This window comes from Salmo salar, chromosome 02 (genome assembly GCF_965601325.2).
Source record: "Salmo salar chromosome 02, fSalSal1, whole genome shotgun sequence".
Lineage (NCBI taxonomy): Eukaryota > Metazoa > Chordata > Actinopteri > Salmoniformes > Salmonidae > Salmo > Salmo salar.
The window spans coordinates 16,460,491-16,476,605 of NC_138292.1; the positions used below are offsets into that span (position 1 = coordinate 16,460,491).

A 16,115-nucleotide genomic window follows, 5' to 3' on the forward strand; every position below is an offset into this window, starting at 1 on the left:
AGTGTAAAATCCGAGTAAACAGTCCTCTTACCCTCGTGTCGGCCACTTTACCCCTGAAGGCCATCTCATGGTTTGCATCTGTCGTTCTTCTGATGTTGAGAATAATGTATGTGACTGGGCAACTGAGATGTTACAGTGTAATCCGTCAGAAAACGGCATTATTCTGCCATCTAGCGGTAGCGACTAAAAAAGCAGGCTTATTTATAGGCGACACTGCATTTGAAGGTCTGAATCTCATGCCAAATAGACTACAGTAGCCTCTTCCAGTCCAACGTTTCACTTGAAATAAGAACAGTAGGGATGTCTTATTAATTAACCCTTAAAATAGCAAAGTCAGTGAGCTTCTATTCCGGACGTCTGGTCTGATTGGGCATAGATAACAAACATGAAAAGGCATCACGTTTTACAATAAGAAACATTAAGAGCTGATAGCCTATAGGCCTTGTTGCAATCAACACTACGGTCTAACTACTGTAGACCTATTTGGCGTCTGGACTTGACTGTTCTTACTTTTTTTCGGAATTACTGGTTGGAAGTGTGGCCAAATTCATAAAACACCTAGAAGTTGGGTTTGTGATTAGTCTACTGTCATTTTTCTTTTAACATATGGGGAGAATATTGACTGGTGGTGACGTAAACAGTTATTGACGACATCCAGCGACATGACCACAATGGAAAACGCGCGCCACGCCAAACAGACTCTGCACGCCCCTGCGCTCCGATTTGATGCTCTCTGAGATTCTGAAAATACACGAGGGAGAAAGACTAGTCCCAAGGCATTAATACAATATTTAATAAACTACATGTCCACTCTAAGCGTCCGTCTTGCTGTACCTATTGACCATCGATAGTTGTGTGCTCAAGTTTACCGAGATCCAAAGTTGTCAGGCAGCGTTCATTGAACGCATGCGCATTGCATCCACTATCCAGCTCAAAATAAGAGTTAAAACAGAAACGAGGTGAGTTCCATAATTTTCAAACAATATAATCGCCGTTATACATTAAATGTTGCAAATAACAACAGTAATCGATAAAGCATCGTTCGTTTTATAATTTGCACCGGTTCTTATTATTTGTACTGTGATTTAAAACCGTAAAGATAAATCGGAGAGTCAAGTTTCTATTGAAGAAATTAAAAGCAAGCAATTCTATATTTTAGCATTGAAGAAATAAGGCAGTGTAGGGGCGGTTATTTACTTATTTATACCAACTAATGTGGAAGTCCGTTCCTAAGCAATTTCTAACGTTCAAAACCTGGAAACTTATTTATTACTGGTTGTCCTTACTTCGCTACACCAAGCCAAAATGCTAGTCCCAGTTCATAGCCGTCTAGCTACCTATTTCAATTGAACCATAGTGACGCTTTGCTAGCCAGAAGCAGTTAGCAAGCTAGCTGGCAGCTAGCTGGCTGACATTCCGAGACAAGGGGAAAGTAAAGAAAATGGCCATGATGAGGGAAAACACTAACATATGAAATTGCAGGGTATATATTTGGTTTTATTTGACAGACACGGCCCTGCATTATGTGTTTCAATAAATAACTTGAGTCATTTACATAGTTTTAACGTGTTGGTGGCCTCTTCCTTTGCTCCGCCATTTTGTATAAGACGAATGCTAATCATGGGCGCACGTCCACTTTATTTATGGTCGAATAAATTCGAGGTTTATACTTGGGAACGTAAACTGACAGCTGTTGAACAGCACACTTCATTGTTTACTTCCCATCCGTATATTTCAGTCAAACAAATATTCTTTCGTACCAAAATATAGTGTTGATGCAGCGTCGAGGCGAAAACGTTATATCGTGATCATGGTTTGATTAAAACACACGTACATTTGACCTTTATATGCAGAACACATTGTTTTCTTTAAAAACATTGATTATTCTACCATCTCTGTTGTCCGCGTCAATGCAAACAGCCGATTTAATAAGATACTGTTAAAACAAGGAAAAGCTGAACTTGTTCTTTTAACTTGTATTTGACACGTCTCTCACGGTGTTTGTCAATACTTGTGTTCTAGGCCAATCCATGCAGGAGTGCTTGTGCATTTATTTTGAGATATTTAGCTTTAAAAAGTAAAATATTTACTTGTTTTGCTTCATATAAGTGCATGCACGTATTCCACAACAGTCGCCCTCTAGCGGCGATGGGATGCGGTTCTTTAGTACCCGACAACGCGCTGGTTGACTTCTTGCAGGTACCTGTACTTTTTGTGCCAGGGATATTTTTAGAGTACCACTTTTTGGATAATGTCATTTGATTGATTGATTGTTTTTATTAGCTAATTAAAAAAATACATACACACACACTACATTCATTTAAAAAACTTAATAGGGATTGCTAAATAAAGTCAGTGACTTATTCCCATTGTGGTCCCTAAAGTACATGGTGGAAAAAGATTACAAAGATACAGACATAGATATCTTATATAAAATGAAAACAACACATAGATAGACATTTGAGAAGGATCTGTCAAATGGATACAATTTCAGTTTTACTTTGAGAACATACAGACAGACCTATTCTAGCCCATATCCTTGCATGAACAAACTCCCACACATCTTGTCTTAACATGAGAGACAGGCAGATGTCAATAGGCATGTGGCAGTGTTTCCCCATCCACTGCTGAAGCGGGAGTGCTGTCTTAATTCAAATCAAATATTATTTGTCTCATGCGTCCTAAACAACAGGTGTAGACTAACAGTGAAATGCTTAGTGATGGGCCCTTTCCAACAATACAGAGAGAGAAATAGAAAAAATAAGAACACAAGGAATAAATACACAATGAGTAAGGATAACTTAGCTATATACACAGGGCACCAGTACTGAGTCCATATTCAGGGGTACGAGGTAGTTTGGATGTGACACCTGTATGGTTATTGATTGATTGAGTGTGTTCAAGTAGTAAGGCTAACAAAACTTTGTGTTAACGAGTAAAGTCAGGCGAGGTGCATTTGGGCACAACCAAATGTCGGACATTGTAATGGTTAGGCTGTGTATCGAAATACCAGTATCACAATATTTTTTACAATGCAAAAATTCTAACCCGAGGCAGACAAAACTCTTTGGTCCTTTAAAAACCTGCTGTATGTAAAATATTGAGGCTATAGCTTGGAAATAAATCAATGTGATTCTGGATGACAACATAATACTGTTTATTTCCACCTATAGGGCTTCTTTCCAAAATAAATTTGTTTCCTTGCCATGATCCTAACGAGAATCGCGATACTGGTATCTTCCCGGCCCAAGTAATGGTTTTCCAACAGAAAGGCTCAGATCAACATGGCAGTGTCAACATACCTGCTATTGTATATAAACGTTTTTCTTTATAGATGTCGAAATAAACTTTTCTATACTTTTCTATATCACACACTCACAAGCTGAAAACATAACATGTGTACAATTAATTGGTTGGAGAGAGGTCTCAAATATCACTTTCATTTGTATCCCCTAAAGCTTTAGAATCGCAGCAAAGTTGGTTCCTGTTTGTCACGTCTTTGGTCACGTTCACGTGGGTCCACCAAAAACATCCTAATGATTGGTTGACAAATAATGCATGGTGCAGTTGGTGAGAAGCAACAGCAGCGACTTCATCAAAAACTGCATGACCTTTGATCACATCGTTTTTGTCAAGTTCAAGCAGTCGACATGTAGGCACAAGTCGGACAATTTTTATCCCCATGTTGCAACACACTTTGAAAGGCGGTGACCGTCGACTAGACAAAATGTATCTGCTCGAACACGCCCATTGACTGGCTGACTGGACAACAACCTCTCCCTCAACGTGATCAAGACAAAGGAGATGATTGTGGACTACAGGAAAAGAAGGACCGAGCACGCCCCCACTCTCATCGACGGGCTGTAGTGGAGCAGGTTGAGAGCTTCAAGTTCCTTGGTTTCCACATCACCAACAAACTAACATGGTCCAATCACACCAAGACAGTCATGAAGAGGGCACGACACAACCTGAAAAGATTTGGCATGGGTCCTCAAACCCTCAAAAGGTTCTACAGCAGCACCATCGAGAGCAACCTGACTGGTTGCATCACTGTCTGGTATGGCAACTGCTCGGCCTCCGACTGCAAGGCACTACAGAGGGTAGTGCGTACGACCAAGTACATCACTGGGGCCAAGCTTCCTGACATCCAGGACCTCTATACCTTGCGGTGTCAGATGAAGGCCCTAAAAATTGTCAAAGACTCCAGCCACCCTAGTCATAGACTGTTCTCTCTGCTACCGCATGGCAAGCGGTCCCGGAGCGCCAGGTCTAGGTCTAAGAGGCTTCTTAACAGCTTCTACCCCCAAGTCATAAGACTCCTCAACATCTAATCAAATGGCTACCCAGACTATTTGCATTGCCCCCCCGCCTTTTACACGGCTGCTACTCTCTGTTATTATCTATGCATAGTTGCTTTAATAACTCTACCTACATGTACATATTACCTCAATTACCTCGACTAACCACTGTATATAGCCTCGCTGTTGTTATTTTACTGCTGCTCTTTAATAATTTGTTACTTTAATTTATTTATTTTTTTAGGTATATTATTTGTTTTTTAAACTGCATTGTTGTTAAGGGCTTGTAAGTAAGCATTTCACTGTAAGCTCTACACCTGTTGTATTCAGCGCATGTGACAAATACCATTTTATTTTGATTTGATTTGATTTTGACCTATGGATTGATTGATGTCAGTGCAGGAGGAGGAGAGCAGGGAGAGATGACTGACACCCCGCCCAGCGATGGCCCTTCCCAGGGGGCAGAGTTTGACATGATGGGCGCTCTGGACTGGCAGGACGGCATCGCCACACTGCCCGGCAGCGACATCAAGGTACTGTGTGTGCGTGTGTGCGTGTGTGCGTGTGTGTGTGTGTGTGTGTGTGTGTGTGTGTGTGTGTGTGTGTGTGTGTGTGTGTGTGTGTGTGGATACTACAGACAGGTGTGTGACTGACTGGTATCTCTCAGTTCCGTATGACAGAGTTTGGAACTTTGGAGATCGTGACAGAGCCAGAGGTCAAAGACGCAGGGCCAACCCCCCAGAACCCCGCCCAGTTGAAAAGCCCCACCCCTCCACCAGAGGCCCAATCAGAGAGCAGCGCAGCCTCTTCTGTAGTCAAGGAAGTCCAGCCACTTGCACCTAAGGGTAAAGTAAACATACGGTTATGAAGGAGTTATAACATAGTTTTGACTGTTTATAATACAGGTGTGTAGTATTTAGACTCATAGCTCTGATATATGTCAGCACTGTGTATATTAGTATACTACATACTGGGTGCACTGCAGATGGGGGCATAGAATCCATTACATTTTCCCCATTCAACGTTGAATTCTACAAAGCTTCAATATTACTCTGCTCTTTCCCCCAGCTCAAGGCCCTGTGCGTCTGTCTTTAGAGGAGGGTACCACTGTGGAGGAGCCCAGTGTGGAGGCGGGCCCCAGCGTCGAGGCGGGCCCCAGGGCGGAGGCGGCGGGCCCCATGGCGGAGGCGGGCCCCAGGGCGGAGGCGGCGGGCCCCAGTGTCGAGGCGGGCCCCAGGGCGGAGGCGGCGGGCCCCATGGCGGAGGCGGGCCCCAGGGCGGAGGCGGCGGGCCCCAGTGTCGAGGCGGGCCCCAGGGCGGCGGAGGCGGGCCCCAGGGCGGAGGCGGCGGGCCCCAGGGCGGAGGCGGCGGGCCCCAGGGCGGAGGCGGCGGGCCCCAGGGCTGCGATGGCTAGCTGTAGGTCGTGTGGGGGCTCCGGTCCACTGGAGAGTTTCCTCCAGGGCAAATACTGCAGCTCCATTTGTGTCCAGCCCTCCAGTGGCAGGTAAAGATGTTAGCTGTTCTTACTGTACTGTATTTTAGAAAGCATATTGATAGTAGTAACAGTTAAGACCCAAAACAGTCATCACATCAGCATAGTTCCTAGAATGACCTCTGTTCCATGTGTGTTTAGGTCATCTCCCAGAGAGCAGAGGGAGAGAGAGGGGTGGGAGGGGGGACTGGGGAAACGAGTGAGGAAGAAGAGGAAGATCTACATGGACTCTGGTGATGAAGAGGAAGATAACCAGGAGGAGGAAGAGGTGACGATATAAGATGTGGCCAACGCTGGTCCTGAAAAGCATTGTAATGTTGTGTGTGTGGCAGCTCACCTGCCGATGAGTGACTGTCTCTCTCTACAGGACAAGGCCAAGGCTGTCAAAGGGAGGAGAGCTGCTAAGCTGGCCAAGCTAGGTATGTCCTATTATTACACTGAGGGGAGGGAGAGGATGGATAGCTGGAGGGATGGATTTTTTGGGAATGACAAGGGCTGGAAAGTTTGTCCAATCAAGTAGACCAGGGGTCATGAGTGCTGCAACCCTGCTGGTTTTCATGTCACTGATTGGTTGATGTGACTGTTTCATTTTCCCACCCCCAGTGACAGCCCCACCCAATAAGAAGCGACCCTGGAGCTGGCCCTCCTACATGGAGGAGGAGAAGGCTATAGCTGCCCCCCTTAAACTGTTCAAGGAGGTGAGGCACGCACACTTTATCATACTCTCTCTGACACACACACACAGCTGTACAGACATGTGAAAGAGTGTTATGTGTGTGTGCCTCGCAGCACCAGTCGTTCCCTCAGAGCAGGAATGCCTTCAAAGTGGGGATGAAGTTAGAAGGACTGGACCCCTGTCACCCCTCTCTGTTCTGTGTGCTCAGTGTTGCTGAGGTACGTGTCTAACAGGTCAGACCAATAAGATATAGGAGGAACTTCTGTTTTCTAACAACTAACCCTTTGCTTTCCCTCATTTCTTTGCGTTCCTTCCTCTCTGTCTCTCTCTCTGTCTGTCTCTCTGTCTGTCTCTCTGTCTGTCTCTCTGTCTGTCTGTCTCTCTGTCTCAGGTCCAGGGTTATAGGATAAGGCTTCATTTCGACGGGTATCCAGAGTGCTATGACTTCTGGGTAAATGCTGACACCTGGGATGTGAAGCCGGCGGGCTGGTGTGAGAAGATGGGACACAAGCTGCTACTGCCTAAAGGTCCACATACAGACACTACACACACACACACAGATACAAACACACCCGACACGCATACACACACACCCGACAGGCATACCCACACACATACACCCCCCCCCCCCCCCCCCCCCCCACACACACACACCCCAGACACAGATACAAACACACCATACACACACACCTGACACACATGCATATTCTACCGACTGTACAATGGTGTGTGTGTAGTTAGACAAAACTATAACCTTCAACTTTTTGTCTAGGTTGTAAGGATGGGGAGTTCAACTGGAACATGTATGTGAAGAACTGCAGAGGTCAGCTGGCCCCCAAACACCTCTTCAAGAGCCTCAACACGGTGAGCCTACCTGACAGCCTGTGTGGATCCATTAATAGTGTGTTTGAGTTGTGAATTGTGGCTCAGTTGGTAGAGCATGGTGTTTGCAATGCCAGGGTTGTGGGTTCGATTCCCACGGGGGACCAGTACGGAGAAAAAATGTATGAAATGTATGCATTCACTACTGTAAGTCGCTCTGGATAAGAGCGTCTGCTAAATGACTAAAATGTAAATGAATTAGTTGGTGACATTAGGTCCATTCAAGTAAGTTTGTTTATGAACCATGTGTGTGTAGTCGGTGACTCCGTCGGGGTTCCGTGCGGGTATGAAGCTGGAGGCGGTGGATAAGAAGAACCCATATCTGATCTGCGTAGCGTCCATCGCGGCTGCTGTTGACAACAGACTCCTCATACACTTTGACAACTGGGACGACACCTATGACTACTGGTGTGATGCCAGCAGTCCCTACATCCACCCTGTAGGTTACTGTGAGGAGGCTGAGCTGACCCTCACCACCCCTGCTGGTGAGACACACAAACATATTTATTTAACATATTTAACGCTTTATTTGGATACACCCTCAAACATTGTATAAGGGTGTGTGTTGTGGTTTCTCCTCTCAGAGTATAAGCACCCGAGGAGTTTTTCCTGGGATAAATACATGGAGGAGACTGGGACACAGGCAGCCCCTGCACGTGCCTTCAAACTGGTAAGACACTCACATTCTCACACACACATACAGTTGACACTCAAAACATGTGACACATGCAAATTACATTGTTGGTGTTGATTGGGAGGCCTGGGGGAATTTCACATGGAGTTCCTCAGGGCTCTGTTCTGGGTCCACTGACTCTTTATTTATGTCACCTACACCGTTACAAAACATGCATATTAATCCATCTGTATCACCTGATGTAAACTCTTGAATGTGTCCTGTAGCGTCCGTGCCATGGGTTCCAGGCTGGAATGAAGCTGGAAGCCGTCGATAAGAGGAACCCCATGCTCATCCGCGTAGCAACCATCGCCGAGGTGGAGGACCACCGACTGAGGGTACGCTGTATGTGAGAGTGCAGTATGATTATTGTGGAGTAGTGTGTGTGTGTGTGTGTGTGTGTGTGTGTGTGTGTGTGTGTGTTTGTGTGTAACTCTCTGTCTTTCTCAGATCCATTTTGATGGCTGGAGTGAGGAGTATGACTACTGGGTGGATGCTGACTGCCCAGACCTGCACCCTGTGGGCTGGTGTCAGAAGACTAGTCATCCCCTACAACACCCCTCCAATGGTGAGACACACACTTCCAAAAAATTGACATGGTAATAACTTTGCTAAAACCCACAAATATTTCCCAATCTGTCCCAAAGTGTAAGATTGGCAAAAAGGTGCATGCAGAGAAAAGACATGTAGCTCAAATGATGCTGGTTCTTCACAGCTGCTGGAGCTGTTGGTTTGTGGGGACATACACACAGACACACCATATAGTGTCTGTGGTCAGGTCATTCTCTGGTGTAGTGTGTCTGCAAGTCTGTGTTTCTGTCGCTTTGTTTATGTGTGTGGGGTTAACACTCTGGTGTTTTTGTCTCTGTTTATGTGTGTATGTGTGTAGTATTAACTCTGGTGTTTTTGTCTCTGTTTATGTGTGTTTGTGTGTCTCTGTGTGTAGTATTAACTAGTAGTATTAACTCTGGTGTGTTTCAGGCTCCACTGATATGCTGGTCCTCCCAGGGCAGGGCTGTCCTACCCCAGGATGCAATGGGGTTGGTCACATCCGAGGACCCCGCTACGGAACCCACTACACGTCAGTAACAAACACACACACTAACTGTCAAAAAAGCTTTGTAATCAAAACACGTCATACAATGACTTGTGATCTGTGTGCTGTAATCTGTGAGCAAGGCGATGTGTGTTCCTGTTCTGAACTTGTGTAGGGGGGTGAGCTGTCCGTACTCGGAGATGAACCTGAACAGGGAGGGCCAGGTACCAGACCGTCTGAGTGGAGAACGACCTATGACCCTGAGTGGGCCTCATCACCGTGGGCGACGCCCAGACCCTCCTTCACATACCCAGACAAACAGCCCCACCACACCAGAGCAGCCCGAGCCTGCAGACGACTCCCCTCAGACCAGGTATGTGTGGAACATGTAACAGAAAGGGTTCGGAAGAGCTTCCATGACTTTGTTTGTTATCTGACTGCAAATAAAGTCAGGAGTTGTGGAGTTGTTTCCATGGTAACAGTTGTTTCTATGGTAGTGTAACTAGGGGGCCGACGGTTGACGAGGGCGAACGATTCAGGTGCAGCAGTCAGAGTGAGCCACCAGGGGGCTCCACTGAGCCCATCAACGAAGGAGCCAAGGCCAAGAGGTAGCACTCAGACTCCTCTCTCTCCTACCAAACTCTAGAATGCATGATGGAGCAGAGTGTTTGTTGTTGGTTTACTAAGAGAGTACAGTGCCTTCACAAAGTATTCACACCCCTTGACTTATTCCACATTTTATTGTGTTACAGCCTGAATTCAAAATGGAATCAATAGATTTTTTTTCTCACCCATCTGCACATCTAATGACAAAGTGAAAACATGATTTTAGAAATGTTAGCACATTTTTTGGCAGTTAATACAGAAATGTCTCATTTACATAAGTATTCCTGTAAGTCGCTCTGGATAAGAGCGTCTGCTAAATGACTAAAATGTAAATGTATTCACACCCGAGTCAATACTTTGTAGAAGCACCTTTGGCGGCGACTATAGCTGTGAGTCTTTCTGGGTAAGTCTCTAAGAGCTTTCCACACTTGCCCATTATTCTTTGCAAAATTCTGCAAGCTCTGTCAAATTGGTTGTTGATCATTGCTAGACAACCATTTTCAGGTCTTGCCATAGATTTTCAAGTAGATTTAAGTCAAATCTGTAGCTCGGCCTCAGGAAATGTCACTCTTCTTGGTAAACAACGCCAGTGTAGATTTGGCTTTGTTGTTTTAGGTCATTGTCCTGCTGAAAGGTGAATTCATCTCCCAGTGTCTGGTGGAAAGCAGACTGAACCAGGTTTTCCTCTGGGATTTTGCCTGTGCTTATCTCCATTAGGTTTAATTTTTAACCTGAAAAACTCCCCAGTCCTTAATGATTAAAAGCATACCCTTAACATGATGCAGCCACCACTATGCTTGAAATATGGAGAGTGGTACTCAGTAATGTGTTGTATTGGATTTGCCCCAAACATAACATGTTGTATTCAGGACAAAAAGTTAATTGCTTTGCCACATTTTTTGCAGTACTACTTTAGTGCCTTGTTGCAAACAGAATGCATGTTTTGCAATATTTTATATTCTGTAAAGGCTTCCTTCCTTTACTCTCAGTATGGTTAGTATTGTGGAGTAACTACAATGTTGTTGATCCATCCTTCTACCACAGCCATTAAACTCTGTAACTGTTTTAAAGTCACCATTGGCCTAATGGTGAAATCCTTGAGCAGTTTCCTTCCTCTCCAGCAACTGAGTTAGGAAGGACTCCTGTATCTTTGTAGTGACTGGGTGTATTGATACACCATCCAAAGTGTAATTAATAACTTCATCATGCTCAAAGGGATATTCAATGTCTGTTTTTTTTATTTATTTTTACCCATCTACCCATAGGTGACCTTCTTTGCGAGGCATTGGAAAACCTCCCTGGATTTGTGGTTGAATCTGTGTTTGAAATTCACTGCTCGACTGAGGGACCTTACAGATAATTGTATTTGTGGGGTACAGAGATGTTAAACACTATTATTGCACTCAGAGTGAGTCCATACAACTTATTATGTGACTTGTTAAGCACCTTTTTACTCCTGAACTTATTGACTCAAGACATTTCAGCTTTTCATTTTTAATTAGTAATAAAAAAAAATAAAAAACATAATTCCATTTTGATATTATGGGGCCAGTGTGTCGGCCAGTGACAAAACACAGCTCTAATTCATTCATTTTAAATTCAGCCTGTAACACAACAAAATGTGGGAAGATTTGTGGGGTGTGAATACTTTCTGAAGGCGCTGTATGTTGTCTTTCAACAGGTCTGCTCCAGTCCCAAAGTATCTGAAGCTGCACGTCGTCAAGCAGGAGTGTGGAGATGGGAAAGGTAGAGGTTCTGCTCTCAGAAATAGAGAATGGATGTAACGCTGTGTGGATTATATATTGTCTGTGCATGTCTACTGAAGATATTTACAGCTAATTTCTCCTCCCTCTCCCCCAGACTCCCTGTCTCTCCAGCAGGCGCTCCATGAGTCAGTGTTCTCCCCGGGTGGCTCCTCCTCTCCCCCTCACAGGGTGGCTCTGTGCTGGGACAAACACTGCCAGCTGCTCCCTGAGGTCCTGGGCCTCACAGCTAAGAGAGTTGCAACCTGGACTGCTGACGAGGTCAGACATGCACACATAAGCAATACAAACATGTACAGGCGCTGTACACATACTGTACAAACTCATATATTGTGCAAAGCACATACATACACCCAATACAATAGCTTTGTGTATCCTATTGCATTTTAATCACGTGTGTGTGTGTCTTAATGTTTGTTTCCCTGTGGGTCAGGTGGCCAGTTTTGTCAAAGGGCTCCCAGGCTGCAAAGAGCATGCTGCCACCTTCAGGACAGAGGTAAGAGCTACCATTTCAAACCCCAACTTTGTGAATCACGATAGTCACACACACTCCTCTCATCTGCTGCTCCTGGTTGGTGTGTCCTATGACAATGCAACCAAGTCAAATTCAATTCTGCCATTGACATTCAAACACTCACACACACGTTCTGTGTTGGAGCTTATTTTGTGTCTCTGTGTATCGCTCCAGCAAATGGATGGAGAGGCCTTCCTGCTTCTCACCCAAGCAGACATAGTCAAGATCCTGTCAATCAAACTAGGCCCCGCCCTCAAGATATACAACGCCATACTCATGCTGAAGAACGCTGATGAGGAGTGAGACGCCCCCTCACGCTTCATTTCCTCCCACACCGGACCGCTGTATCAGAATAGTCTAGAGAAGTTTCATCTCCTTTCTTTTCCTCCTCACCTTATCCTCTTTGGTCTTCATCTGCACTGATCTGAGCCTGTAGGATAGGTCAGGGCAACGTAATGGATGGCCACCAGGAATCTGCTTTCAGCTATCCTGTTCTTCCACATCGGTGTAGAGGAGTAGAGAGGATACAGAGAGGATGTACCTGGTGTCAGTGTAGAGGAGTAGAGAGGATACAGAGAGGATGTACCTGGTGTCAGTGTAGAGGAGTAGAGAGGATACAGAGAGGATGTACCTGGTGTCAGTGTAGAGGAGTAGAGAGGATACAGAGAGGATGTACCTGGTGTCAGTGTAGAGGAGTAGAGAGGATACAGAGAGGATGTACCTGGTGTCAGTGTAGAGGAGTAGAGAGGATACAGAGAGGATGTACCTGGTGTCAGTGTAGAGGAGTAGAGAGGATACAGAGAGGATGTACCTGGTGTCAGTGTAGAGGAGTAGAGAGGATACAGAGAGGATGTACCTGGTGTCAGTGTAGAGGAGTAGAGAGGATACAGAGAGGATGTACCTGGTGTCAGTGTAGAGGAGTAGAGAGGATACAGAGAGGATGTACCTGGTGTCAGTGTAGAGGAGTAGAGAGGATACAGAGAGGATGTACCTGGTGTCAGTGTAGAGGAGTAGAGAGGATACAGAGAGGATGTACCTGTGGTGTCTGTTGGAAGATCTTAATTGCATACTCCTCGTGTCCTCTCCTCGTCTCCTTCTCAAAACCCATTGGATGAGAAAGCCAGAGGAGAGAGGACGGGAGGAGTATGCAATTGAGATCTTACCTGTCAGACAGACATCACAGACAACCCAAGAAAGTGTTTTATACTATAACATAGCAACAACTATTATTTAAAGGGGCAATCCGGAGTTGAAACAATAACAAAGCAGTATCCCCACCATTGTTTTGGCCAAAAGCTGAGGGATGGATGGGGCTGGAGAAATGTTACCGCTCTCAAATTCATAGACACAACTACCGTAATTTCCGGACTATTAAGCGCACCTGAATATAAGCCGCACCCACTGAATTAACAAAAAATATATATTATTTTGAACATAAATAAGCCGCACATGTCTATAAGCCGCAGGTGCCTACCGGTACATTGAAATAAATGAACTTTACACAGGCTTTAACGAAACACGGCTTGTAACAAAAATAAATAGGCTTTAACGAAACACGGCTTGTAACAAAAATAAATAGGCTTTAACGAAACACGGCTTGTAACAAAAATAAATAGGCTTTAACAAAACACGGCTTGTAACAAAAATAAATAGGCTTTAACGAAACACGGCTTGTAACAAAAATAAACAGGCTTTAACGAAACACGGCTTGTAACAAAAAATAAATAGGCTTTAACAAAACACGGCTTGTAACAAAAATAAATAGGCTTTAACGAAACACGGCTTGTAACAAAAATAAATAGGCTTTAACGAAACACGGCTTGTAACAAAAAATAAAAAATTAGCAGTAAGCTTTACCGGTAGTTGTCTTTTTGCACTGAGTCAATTCCTCACGCTGCTGTTTCCAACGTCTTATCATCGACTCATTAAGACCAAGCTCCCGTGCAGCAGCTCTATTTCCTTTTCCAACAGCCAGATCAATTGCCTTCAACTTGATAGCTGAATCATATGCATTTCTCCGTGTCTTTGCCATGATGAGGGTGACAAAATGACTACCGCAATCAGAATGATGGGAAGTTTGAGCGCGCTCGATTTAATCTAAACAGTAAACAAAAAAGTTGTTTGACCTTAACCCGTTTGGCAATTTCATTGGTCTAATGAAAGCATCATGCCGCCTAAAAACTGAGCACGTCACAGAATGTGTTTTTTTGAAAGAAAAAAAAATAGAAAGCGGGAAAAATCCATATATTAGCCGCGTCATTGTTTAAGCCGCGACGTTCAAAGCTGGGAAAAAAGTTGCTGCTTATACTCCGGAATTTACGGTATGTATACAAGGACTGACCATCATCAAAATGATAGTTTGAACCATGTTTTGAGGCTATACAGTGTTTGTTTACATTTACTTTGTTTACCAACATTGAAGATGAACAAGCTTATATTTGGTGTTTTGGGGTTTTGATGGGGTACAACAGTTGAACAAGCTTTCATTTGGTGTATGTAGCCACTGCAGATTACCCCATTAACTAAATGTTTTTCTGAGTGAGTAAGAAATGAGCAGTGGGCACCTTTAAAGTTCAGGCATCTTTAAAGTAGTGATATTCAATTCAATTTTAAGGTAGACTCAGTGAAATGACGTTGCCACGAGCAGCACCACAGATATTGAGATGAGCGAGATGCAAGACTTCGCTCACAGTCACACACAGTATCTGCAGAACAGGTGGTTGGTGGCTCTTTAATTGGGGGAAACGGGCTGATAGTAACGGCTGGAACGGAATCAGTGGAATGGTATTGGTTTCCATGTGTTCGATAGCGTTCCATTCACTCCATTCCAGACATTACTATGAGCCGTCCTCCCCTCAGATGTGGATGGGTTCGCTTCACACTGTTCCCTGGCCTGGCTACCAGGAATCAAAACAGCGGAGAAGTTAAGCCTCTCGCTTTAACGCTCGTAGTTGTTGTGGGAATTGATCCACTATGCTGTTTACTTTTAGCATCTACGTCAAATCGCTGCGTCAACCTTTAATATTATCATTTTTTTAAATCTGCTTTTATTTTAAATTGTTGAGCAAATGGAACCAGATTAGTCCATACATGTTTTTACTTGAATACTTGTTGATTTATTTGTTGTTGTGAAAGAAAATCACCATGTAATTTACCTCTATCAGATGGATACATTCCTCTACATGTCCAGGGCAGGAAGAGGTTGGCACGTCTCAAGGCTTGGGTGGAGGGAGAGGATTGATTGTGTGTGTGTGTGTGTGTGTGTGTGTGTGTGTGCGCGCGCGCGCCAGTCAGATGTTTATTTAAAAGGGTGAATGTTATAGCATTGTAACTTTAAGGAAAGCTGGACTTCAGGACTAATTCAACTGAAGAGAGATGTTTTTCTATGTACCTGCTTTAGAACTAATGGTAAAACGCTAATGAAATTGGAATGTAAAGAAAGAAAGAGAAAATTCATCAATTTGCTCTGAATGAATATTGTTTCCTGTTTCATTTGGTCTGATTGATCTTTGTGTACACAGTGTAAATAGTGTATTATAGCTCTGGGGTTGTGACACCCTGCATCCCTATAGGAAGTGGTTATTTGGAAGCTTATGCAAATCAATACCAATCTTTTCCAAGAAATTAAAAATGTAATTTTTATTATTGAACTGAGGAATTAATCTTTTAAAGCTTTAGTGAAATTTTGTAAACTATTTTTTTGTCAATGTCCTCGGAAGTGTGTTGCAATGAGCTTAAATGTGTTTATCAACAATATAGTTTATATTCAAAACCGGGATTTCTGCATTTTAATTTAAGGGGAATTAATAAGTGCTGTTGACTTGTGAGATGGTGTGAGTCGTGAAGGTGCATGTTGGCTTGTGTTTGCTGGAGTGTGTGAGTGGAATGGAATAAATGAAATGCAGTCTTTGGGGTTGTATATTGTTTTAATGTGCATACTGCCTGAGGGCTTGGTTATCCACTCTTCTGATCTGTTAACCACACTGATCTGTGGTCATCATTACCTAGTGTCAGTGATGTGTCTGTATCATGTCTCAGATTCACAGGAACTGACACCACACCTAAAGCACACACCTGTCCTGTCCACGGACACACCTGGTTATGTCATAAGCCTTTCTCCATCCCGGCCCACACCAATCTATTTATCAATCCCTCTTCTCCTCCCTTCATCCCCC

At 44.2% G+C, this 16,115-nt stretch overlaps 1 protein-coding gene across 3 annotated transcripts; it reads left to right on the top strand.

Annotated features, from left to right (window-relative positions):
* Positions 1–674: 674 nt before the first annotated feature.
* Positions 675–15,849, top strand: LOC106596708 (lethal(3)malignant brain tumor-like protein 4). 3 transcript variants are annotated; one of them, XM_082960247.1, is made up of 21 exons: positions 675–959; positions 4,701–4,831; positions 4,966–5,143; positions 5,367–5,802; positions 5,932–6,058; positions 6,158–6,209; positions 6,394–6,488; positions 6,580–6,684; positions 6,858–6,993; positions 7,239–7,330; positions 7,605–7,833; positions 7,933–8,018; positions 8,249–8,359; positions 8,472–8,589; positions 9,003–9,102; positions 9,233–9,430; positions 9,555–9,665; positions 11,345–11,409; positions 11,524–11,687; positions 11,860–11,922; positions 12,115–15,849. In XM_082960247.1, exons 2-21 carry the CDS (start codon positions 4,721–4,723, stop codon positions 12,241–12,243), a joined length of 2,706 nt encoding a protein of 901 aa, XP_082816373.1. In that variant the 5' UTR covers positions 675–959; positions 4,701–4,720; the 3' UTR covers positions 12,244–15,849. The 3 variants fall into 3 exon arrangements, with proteins under 3 accessions (XP_082816373.1, XP_045554389.2, XP_082816372.1); XM_045698433.2 differs by having other exon boundaries at positions 709–959; positions 4,696–4,831; positions 6,400–6,488; XM_082960246.1 differs by having other exon boundaries at positions 711–959; positions 4,696–4,831.
* The last annotated feature ends 266 nt before the right edge of the window (positions 15,850–16,115 follow it).